Source organism: Sinocyclocheilus anshuiensis, unplaced genomic scaffold (genome assembly GCF_001515605.1).
Source record: "Sinocyclocheilus anshuiensis isolate Anshui unplaced genomic scaffold, SAMN03320099.WGS_v1.1 scaffold335, whole genome shotgun sequence".
Taxonomy (NCBI): Eukaryota; Metazoa; Chordata; class Actinopteri; order Cypriniformes; family Cyprinidae; genus Sinocyclocheilus; species Sinocyclocheilus anshuiensis.
This window is the reverse complement of record NW_015548239.1, coordinates 86,492-97,756: the sequence shown is the minus strand read 5'-3', so window position 1 is coordinate 97,756 and position 11,265 is coordinate 86,492. Positions and strand designations below refer to the sequence as shown.

The window sequence follows — 11,265 nt, the reverse complement described above, 5'->3', positions numbered from 1 at the left end:
CTTGTATATCATTGCTCTTTTGTTGATTTTGATTGCTTCCATTGTCCTCATTTGTAAGTCACTTTGGATAAAAGCGTCTGCTAAATGACTAAATGTAAATGTAGATGTAACATGCTAAACGACAGCCCTAGTCATAATTTACTCACCCTCATGTTGTTACAAATCTTTAACTTACTTTCTTCGGCAGAACCGAAAAGAAGTTACTCTCATTCTTAAAAATAAATTTTTTTGTGTGTGTGTTCCAAAGAAGAAAGCCATAAAGGTTTGGAATGACCTGAGGGTGAGTAAATGATGACAGAATTTTCCAAATGATAATTCACCTAAAAAATTCTGTCACACTTGCATTATAATAATAATAAAAATAATAATATTTACAATATTTAAAAATGTACATATTTTTTTTCAGTACTATGACTTCATGGCCATTAGTTTAATTTAAGGATTCAAGATTTAATCCTTAAATACCAAATAAATTACCAGCCACTGTTTTCAGTAATGTTTTTTTTATTTATTGGTTGATCTTTAACAAGACTATGGCCCTGTTTACTGGCCTGTTAAATGGCTTTTTAAAATGAAAAAGATCCTCGTCTACACTTGCGTTTTCACTGCGTTTCAGAAACGTTCTCCGTCCACACTACACAACTGAAAACGCATGTCACATGACCATTCATGCAGGTACAACAATGGGCATGATGTTATTGTTTACACGGTCATCAAGGATACGCAGAGCGAATGTGGGCAGCCCCGCCATTGTTTTCAAAATCTCTTTTTTGGTCTGTTTAAACTGAAAGGCAACCCAGAGTTTTCAAACTAAAACAGGGTCTGCAGCGTTTTCGAAAGTCTCCGCTTTTGAGGGTCGAAAACTCTGGATTAGTGTAAACAACAGGTGTAACCATAGCAAAAGTTATGCGTTTTAAAATGAAAACGCACTAATGAAAATGTAGCCTTAGATATTGTTAAATAATCTTTAGCAAATCTCTAAAAGACCATCTTCTTTTCATGACATACATTATAATGTTGTGATGTTTTAATTCACTTGTAGCGTTTAGTGTCAGTGTACAATTTTAATATTGTCCATTTATCAGTATTCATCAGAACATGAATCATACGGATCACTTTTATGGTGCTTTCATAGTGCTTTTTTGTAAACTCCTTTTTGTAGTTCAGCTCAGGCCATGGTCACTATGAACTATGAAAAAGTATATAACACCATACAAGTTTGAAACAACATGAGGGTGAGTAAATAATGACAAAATATTCAGTGCGTTTCCGTTGAGAAGCCCGTGGACTGACTCCAGAGATCTCGCCATGCCTTTCAAAAGCTAAACTTTAACTGTCACACAAAATGTCAATCATGTGTCACACTGATGGCTCCGAAACTCAGTCTGCTGTGTTTATCGCTTTACTCATGGACTCTGTGGCTCGTGTTTCCATGGCCGGAGTGCCTCTCAATGTCTGTGGACAAAAACAACTTCTAAACACTGAGGAGGCTCAAATGTATGCCGACAAGGAGGCACACAAACAGATGTGTTTAAGGTATTCGTATTTTATAAAGAGAGTTCGGCTATTGTGTTTGTTTACTAAGTTGATAGAGTATGTCCACCTTTTGTGTGTGAAGGTGCATGTGTGATGCTTTAGCGAGAGTGTGTATGTTTGTGAATCTGAGTGTGTATGATGCAGGGAGAGTATACGTGTGAGGGGTTGTTCAGAGCACTGTTGTGTGTGCCCTGTGGGTACAGTGAAGCAGTGTGCGTGCGAGAGCAGCCAACTAAGAGGAATGGTGCAGAGCTTGCTCTATTTTTACACCTCTTATGTAACACACATACACACACAAGCTCACAATCTCATTCTTTTGCACACACACAAATTCTTACACTCTCCTTACAAATATAAAAACACATTTTAAATGTGCTGTAATATGGTTTGTATGTGTGTTTGCTATTTTTAATATGTATCTGCTAGTATTTAAGTGATTTAAAAAGGATTTTACCAAGTGCACACCACAAATAATGCTCTCTCACACTCATTTTTCTTGCAGAAAATAAGTAATCTATATATTACTGTAAAAAACTAGATCCATAACTGTAAAATAATCTGTGGCAAACATCAATATTTGCTGTTGGTATTCAGGCCTAATGGTGAAAAATTAAAAACAAAACCAAAGTGTCGGAGCCATGGCACAGTGGGTAGTGCAAATGTTCATGACAGTAAGAGCCATTGTGCTTGCAGGGATGCAGGTTTGAATCCGGACTGCCATATTCTGATCCCAGTCCTGTTCTAAATTTTCTGTATTGCCATTCACTATCAACCCTCTACATTGCGAGTAAATCACTCGCATATGCGACTAAATCTTCACTCTGGGCGACTAAATGATGTCCAATATTAGCCAATGGCTAATAAATTCTCAGATTTTACTCGCCAGTGTGTGAGTTGGAGGCTGAGTATATGATTAGCACAGATATATTTTCACTCACAGAACACTCTGACTGAGCGCTTCAGAGTTTCACTCTCCGTCAAGCGATCTGTGATATTTTTCAGTTCATTTGATAAGAACTGCCGGTTTCTCCGGTAGTGGGCGGAACTAATGCGCAAACGACAATCTCATTGGCTGGTGCTAACCTATTATCGTCCCTGTTTTGATTTCAGCGAATCCGTTCAAGCAAATGCACACAACCTGATTAATATTCATGAATCCAGTAGCTCATTAATCCTTAGTGCGTTTTTATATTGTTCTTATTAGTAGAATTCGTATAATAATAATAATAATATCTTATCAGTATTATTGTTCTTTTTTTTTTTTTACAGGAACACTGAATGACCAAAAAAAGCACCAGCACCAGTCCTAAGTTCATGGTTACCAAGTTTTAATTCTAATTACTAAACTTCTATTATTAAATAATACTTGATTATCATATTATAATGCTTGACTGACTGATATTAAGAGTGTACTTTCAGATATTTAAAAAGCTGTGCCATTTTACAAACATTATATATGTTATAATGTTATAATGTACTTTTTGTTTTATAATTATTTTAGAATAATTTGATAAAGTTATAATATACTTTTTTTTTCCCTGAGAGTGTAGAGATGAAGAAAGTAGTATTTGTCACTTATATTTACCAAGGCTTCATTTATTTGATGAAAAATATAGTAAAACAGTAATATTGTGAAATATTATTACAATTTAAAAACTTTTTTTTAATATATTTAAAAATTATTATCATCAATTCTGAAAACAGTTGTGCTGCATAATATTTTTGTAAAAACTTTTATATTTATATTTTCAGTATTCTTTGATGAATAGAAAGCTCAAAATTACAATCGGAAATTACAATTACAATTTATTTGAAAAAGACTGTTTTATAGTCTTTTACTGTCACTTTTGGTCAATTTAATGTATCCTTGCTGAATAAAAGTATTCATTTCTTTCTTTCTTTCTTTCCAAAAAAAAAAAAAGTACAAATACAGCGTGCATCTTCAATCAAGCAACAACAACAGAAAACATCCAAATCAGTCCAATATGTCTAAAAAAAGAAGCTCAGTTTCTTTATTTCCTCAACAAACAAATGTTTTCTGCTAGCAAATCCACCCCCTTTTACATAAAAAAGAAGCATTTCTTCAACCGTTTCTCATCTACTCTCCCCTCCTCCTATAGCTGATTGACAAACTGTAATGAGCCCCCCCTCATTGGGGAGGGGCTGGGGTCGAGGTCACCCCCCGAGAGGCACGTGCCCATTGCAGACTGAACCCCAAAAAGACGAGGGGGGATCTTTATTTAGAAACAGTCTTTTCTTTTTGTCCCATTTGGTGGCTTGTGTACAAAATGGTGTTCGTGAACCCAATAACCTTTGTTTTCAATGACAAATCAAGAGTGTTGCTGGGTAATTATAGAGATCCTGCAAACAGTTTCAGTACATAATTAGCTTGTGCATCGATGTTTATATACATCAAAGGTGTCAGTCACAGGTTACACACTGATGGCAGGTGGAAAACTGGATTTAACATTTACAGGCCTAGGAGAATCTAGATCAACCTTTCTATATTTGAAAGGTATGACGAACGCCTTCGTCAGCCATCGTGCGTTAATGCATCTCTCTGACGCAGCAGCTACATAAATACTGCAAATCAAGAAAAAAACATGACACGATAAAATATGAAAGTGGCAAGACAGAAAAACGAGGACAAAGGTGGAGAGAAACCTGCCCTCTTGCCTTTCACTGTTAGCGGAACGAGGGAACGCAGGATGGTGGAACGAAGAAAGTGACTAAGAGATAAAAGCGGAGGGTAAGAATGAGGAGTCACTGCGGAAATGCTGATGGGATGATGGTGAGGGGGAGCGAGAGATGGAGGAGAGAAGGAGCTGGGGATGGGGGAGGAGAGGAGAACAGAGAAGATAAGATGTTGTTATCCTGTAGACAGACTGAGAGCCCTGGGGTCCGCTGGGAATGGGGAGGGAAGGAGGGGGTTCTTTCTTAAACAAGGAAGTAACAAACTGCTGAGGCGATCATGCGTACGTGTGCGTGTTTCTCTCGTGTGTGTGTGTGTCCGCACTGCACTTCTCCACTCTACGGTTTGCCACAGGCAATAGAATTGTTACACTAGCTTCAGTCATTTCCTGTTTGTCAAATCCATCCAGGAACCCAATTTTCCCAACTCGCCTCTCCCCACCCTCGGCTTCCTGTACTATCTTTGTCAGCACAGCCAAAGATGTAGCATGACGGCATGAAATACACCCTATATTTTTAGAAAACGAGCGTAGGGTATAGTGAAGCTTCCGCACGTTTGCAATACCATGACCTAAAGACTCTGTCAGAGCAAGTGTTGCTGGGTATGAGACAGCGGTACGAAGAGGAGCGTGCTGGGAGCGTTTGATTGGCTGTGGATATTGCTATCCCAGCCGTGATTGGACGATTCAGAAATCATGCTGCTGAAAGCAGAACCCTTTGAACTGTGAGACAGCAGCTGCATACACAGGTCTCTGTGCACGAAGGAAACAAGTGTGCACGTATGCAGCCTATGAAACCTTACACACTTGCGGTTTCATACTGTACTTACCCGTGATTCAAAGTAATGACGAACACACACGTGCACAGATTCATAGTTGATTCGGTGTGAGTGTTCGGGTACGGACAAATGGAGTTTGCGTTATGCATGCATGGATGAACAGCCTACAGAGACGTTCCCGACGCAGTGCAGCGGCCCGCACCAAAAAACACAATCTGATGCTTCTGTCACGCACATGGGCCATGCTCTTCTTCATGCTTCTCTACCCAAACTCCTGCAGGGTCATGAAACACGGCCTAAAAATGCCATTTAGTAAATGCTGAAATATTGCTTAAAACTGCACATTCTGACGTCAATACAGGTGAGCAAGTTTCATACATTCAGGAGACATGTTTGTAGATAAATATCTGTAAATATTACATATTTGTAGTTATGTCAAATTCTAAAGTATTTTATTGGGTAGAAATTGCTAAAACCCTCTCATCTCTAAAGTGATCCTTTTTAAAGAACCACCGCTTCAACAATGCATTTCCAGACAATTACACTCGGACTTCAAATAGTCTGTTCTGATCATCTGTTTTGAGCAATGTTTCTCTTATTATTCATAATTTGTAGGCTTTTTGAGAGGACTATGGTAGTTTTGTGCAGTAAAAGGTTATACCTTTTAGCCTGTATGTTTCTTGGCCATCTATAATTTATCACAATAAAAGGCTGTAAGTTCTTGCTTGCAGTCTATTTTTTAAAACCTGGTCTATGTATACAAAAGCAATTTAAGATGAAGTGTCAAGTTAAAAACGCTTCAGCTTTAAAAAATGTGTCTTGAGACCTCTGCTTTGTGTTCCATTCTATTGCACTCTAACTGTTTTCTAACGCAAGAATGGATCTTATGCAAACACCCCCTAAGAAACACATCAGATCGGGTTGGGTAGACATCGTCCTAAGCCAGTCTAATTATACAGAACATCCTTAAAGGGACAGTTTATTTAAAAAAATAATTTTGTCATAATTTACTCACTCTCACATTGATCCACATCCATATTTTTTATTCTGTGGAGCATAAATGAAGATATTTTGAAAAAGTATTTTTGCCCACACAATGAAAGTCAATATTATTTGGACCCCAATGTTCTTCAAAATATCTTCTTTTGTGTTCTGCAGAGTAAATAATGACAGATTTCAATGTTTCAGTGAACTACTCCTTTAAGATCAGCTAGTCAATCAGTTGTTCAGATAACCCACAGACTAGTCCAGGGGTCTCGAAACTCTGTCCTGGAGGGCCGGTGTCCTGCAGAGTTTAGCTCCAACTTGCCCCAACACACCTGCCTGGAAGTTTCTAGTATGCCTAATTAGTAGGGCTGGGCGATATGGGCAAAAATTCATATCTCGGTTTTATTTTGGCCGATTTGCGATGTACGATATACATATATATCTGTATTTTCGTTTTTGTATTTGGATTAAAAAAATTCACACATGTGGTCTATAATAGACAGAAGAGATACAAAGAAAACAGTGGTAAATATATCAGTAAATGACACAAACATTCAGTTATTAAGTAATATATTAATTAACATACATTATTTGCTGATTATATTAGTAAATAAAGTAAACAATTACAAGAAGATTGCGTGATTGTTGCGTATGCTCAATATTACAGTTAAATTCACTAAACTAAAAATGAAAATAAATGAGAACAAAAGCCCAGAGTTGTGTTAGGCTATTTTGATTACCTCATTACAGTCACTTTACAGTCAGTGCTATCATAAAAATAGACTTACTTGTAGGTTTAAAATTCTACATGTCACATTTATTGTCCAATTACAAATATTTCAGCGAAATGTATATTTTAGTCAGAATTATTGCGCTCCTATTTAATTGAGCTCTGTCTGTTTGGCGCTCATGCGCGCAGCGGCACTCGTTCACTGAAGTCTGTGAAGTTTAGCGGAGAATCCCAAAGCAGAAGGCTCATGCACGTCTGACAGAAAAATAGAAATATTTCCATGGCTTTCTAACATTTACAGATGGAGATTATACCTGTGAAATGTAAGTTATGTATTCAGGTATCGATATATCGTACAAACTCGATATACCGCCCAGCCCTACTAATTAGCTGGTTCAGGTGAGTTTAATTAGGGTTGGAGCTAAACTCTGCAGGACACCGGCCCTCTAGGACCGACTTTGGAGACCCCTGGACTAGTAAGTTTTAAAAATATGTATCCGCGCATACCTTGTATTCTTATAGGTAAAAGAAAGCAGAGCAAGGTAGATGTTTAATCACATTTGAAGGCCATTTCTGACAACTAACCCTGGCTCCTATGAGTAATTTTCTGCTCTTTACTTTCTGGGGCATTCTGGCTGACAGGGTGACGGTGTCCCGGGCGACTTTTTAAAGTTCAGACACCTTCAGAACATGATGTGAATTAGAGAGCTGTCACAGGACTGAACACTCAGGGTAATCATGTCAGCTCAAACCAATGATTTGACACATGAAAGATTCAAAGTAGAAAACCACTCCGCCATCCTTAAAACCGCGCTCTGACTGGCAGATATACAGACATGCATTACTCATCCCCAAAGGGATTTTGTGCACATTCCAGGATGAAAACATACAAACAAGAAAGTTATTAAGAGGGCCTGACTGAACAAACCATATGTCTGTGTGCATTGAATTTATTTAATACACGAGTTTCACAATTTGAGTTGAATTACTGAAATAAATGAACTTTTCCACAACATTCTAATTTATTGAGATAAACCTGTAAACTATTAAAGCAGAGACTGTAGTCCCACAGTCCAGCTGACGAAGGAGAGCTGAAGAGTTGTGTGTGCGCACTTCAGGTCCTCAGGGTCAGGCTTTATGAATGTTTCAGAGGAGTGACTCTTCCTCTCTTCTCTCTCTGTTTAAGGGTGACTGAACAAAGAGAGCCAAACAACAGCTTCATGCTGCAGCCACACTGTTACATCAGACAGATAGACAGACAGACAGATGGACAGAGAGACTGACAGACAGATAGACAGACAGTTGGAATGATGAATGGAGAGACAGAAGGATAGATAGATAGATAGATAGATAGATAGATAGATAGATAGATAGATAAAAACACACCAAGTTTTACAGATCAACCAATTACTTGAATGGAGTGAATTCATTTTTCTGTAATTATATTCTGGGTTTTTTGAGTCACATGCTTAGTGCTGTATCGCAGACAGACAGCAAGGTTGATTTATTCTCAAATGAGGACCTGAAGGACAACACAGACGGCAAATATCAGCTGTGTGTTCAGTATTGGGTCTGTTTCTAGTGGACTGAAGGAATAGGTGACGCTTGCACTAATGCGCACACATACGCAACGTCTCTTTTCCTCTCATGGCTGAATTGGTCTCAGACACATTAACATGGCCTGTCTGAGGCTGTTCCGATTCCCGCGAGATCATCCTGACCATCCGGCACATACACTTGCACAGGGCAGTGTGAACACAGATGCAGCCGTATTTTAACCTCATGAGGCAGTTTGCTTTTGCACCACTGCATCTCACACCTAGGGGTCTTACTATGGACATCTGTGTGAGCGCATGCGTGTAGATGTGAGGGAAAAGGTGTGTTGGTTTACCTTGAGTGGGGTCATGGCTTTTCCAGAAGACTTTGAGAAGTTTCTCTAAGCTGATGTTTTTAGGAGAGAAGACCATTCGCACTACTTCTGTGTGCCCTGTTAAACCTGGAGAGAACAGCACAAAAAGAAGTTTGATCATGCACAAATAGTGATGTGAAAATGTTCTTTGATTTTGCAGCTTACATTAATTTCAGGCTATTTAAAAGGAACATCAAGGATTTTAATTAATCTTTTTTTTTTTTATATCATTCTTTCTTGTGTTCATTTAGTGAAGAACACTGTGGAAAACATTCCTGTTTAGGGATAGGGTTAAACAGATTTTTACCGTATGTCAGTTCTAACATGACTTATTTTGAATCTAGTGGTTACGACAGCTGTTTGGTTGAATTTACAGTTCAATTATAGGTCATCAGATTATATAAATAATGACATATCAAATTTTGTTAAAAATATTTAAATATTCTGAAAATATTTTTCAAAAAATTATTTTTAGAAATATTACCAAACCTCATAAATGTAGCAATAGCAAAACACATACAATTTCATACAGCAATGATGCATCAAATTGATAAAAAGTGACCGTTAAGACATGTAAATATTGTTACAAAAGATTTCTATTTCAAATAAATGCTGTTCTTTTGAAGCTTCTATTCATCAAAGAACCAAAAAGCATCTAACAATGATTTCCGAATGTTTGTCACACTGAAGACTGGTGTAATCATGGCTGCTGAAAATTCAGCTTTGCCATCACAGATATAAATTAAATTTTAAAATACAATCAAACAGAAAACAGTTTTTTTAATTGTAATAATATTTCACAATATTACCGTTTTACTGTATTTTTGATCAAATAAATGCAGTAAGAGACTTCTTTCAAACACATTAAAAAAACATACCGTCTTTTGAACCGTAGTGTAAGTGTATGTGTTTGTATGTTTCATGTGGTTATGATGAAGATAAACTTCTCTCATCCAACTTTATGAGGTGCATCCTGAGATGCTAAGCTATACTGGAGAAGAGCCCACAAATGCTTAAACATTTAAAATGGTTTTGTAAACCAACTCAGAAACAATTTCAGGCACAATTTAAATTTGTCTACAAAACTACTTCCAAGAATTTAAGCATAAACCTTTAGAAGGTTTTTAAGATCATAAGAACCATTCTGTCAAATGTGTACAACCATTTAATAAACAATTGCGTAAAACTGTATCAGCATATGCATTTGCTGCTCTTAGAAATAACAAAGCCTGTCTACATATTAACCCCAACACCTAACGCAATTATGACTGCCACTGTCTTCTCCATACTACACACTTAAAAGAGTCTGTGTGTGTGTGTGTGGAGAAAGCCAACCCTCTGCAGAGCTGCAGTCAGAATCTTCTCGCTGGGACCTGTTCAGAAACTGCAACATCACAGCTGCATCCCTCCCTCCATCTCATCTCTTCTGAACTGTCTGACTACAAGTAGGTCATACAGAGGTAGGGGGGGAGGGCTGCGGATCTGGGAGAGAGCAGTGCACTCTGGGTAGTTCACTGCAGATGAAGGGAATGTTTTGGTGAAGGCTGCAGCGAAGCACTAATCTGGGTACAGTGAAGCTGCTCTAGTGTTTGTGACTTACAGTTGGGAAAAGTGTCATCAGAGACCTCTGATATGGGAAGTGAACAAGCATGTAGCAGCGAAATGGAAGTGGGGAAAATGTATTTGGGCATGTGTCTATATGCATATCTGTATTTGATCGGCTGTGTTTATGTGGCTGGGACTAACCTGAACACATGTCATGGTAGGTAGGGTTAGGTGTGAAGCCCCCAGCGTAGCCCACTTGTGTAGAGAACACACCAAGCATCCTCCAGAAGCGCCTCTCTGCTCCCCAAAATGAGACAGAGGCATCAAATAACAATAATTACAGGAACAACTCAAAAAGAGACGAAACGGAATATTTTGTGGATACATTTAAAAATTTCCTTTTCGGCTCCTCTATAAAGCCCTTCCTAACTGTCTTTTTGACATCTTAAAGGGGTCATATGATGCTGCTAAAAAGAACATTATTTACATTTGGGCGGCGTTATGCAAATCTTCCCACATAGTGACGTAGGTATGTGGGGGCGTGTTAGAACGAGCCGTTTTAGGTAGGCGTGGCTGACTCTTAACTTTTATAAAGAATATCTCTTTGGATTTGAGACTTTAGTCTTTGCAACTTTACAGATCTTCTTTATGCACCAAGAGCTTGTAACACTCCAAAGAGAAAGGAAAAATTGAAAGCTCATCATATGACCCCTTTAATGCTACTGCTGATCAAAATATTTGTGCAAACTACATCCAAAGAAGTCTGGAATATGATCTTCTCCAAACTCACCAAACATGATCATCTCCAAGCCGTCAGGAAACGGCTCCACTGTGGGGTTCTTATTAGCTGCGTGCTTTGCTGCAGAAACAGAGAAAGACAGCAATAGAAATGTTCTGTTTTCAATGGGGTGTACGTATGCACGAGGTGGCGCTGTTCCAGATGGTGGGACTGTCAGACTGGGTTCTGTGGCGAGGATTACTGCAGATTTGCCTGGTCTGCTCAGGCTAAACTGAATCAGTGCTGCTGTTTCTGCAGTGGGAGACACTTAGCAGATTACACGGCTGAACCTCCCCCCACCCAACACACAC

The 11,265-nt window shown here is 38.4% G+C and overlaps 1 protein-coding gene across 2 annotated transcripts in view; it reads right to left on the bottom strand.

Moving 5' to 3' along the window:
* Positions 1-11,265, bottom strand: part of LOC107654834 (mitochondrial peptide methionine sulfoxide reductase-like) — a 46,784-nt gene that overhangs the window by 15,710 nt on the left and 19,809 nt on the right. For both annotated transcript variants that reach the window (XM_016442090.1, XM_016442089.1), the window contains exons 2-4: positions 10,967-11,035; positions 10,378-10,473; positions 8,614-8,718 (exon numbers count right to left, since the gene is read on the bottom strand). In XM_016442090.1, coding sequence (XP_016297576.1) covers positions 8,614-8,718; positions 10,378-10,473; positions 10,967-10,979 — 214 coding nt within the window. In that variant the 5' untranslated portion in view covers positions 10,980-11,035. The remainder of the gene's footprint in view (positions 1-8,613; positions 8,719-10,377; positions 10,474-10,966; positions 11,036-11,265) is intronic.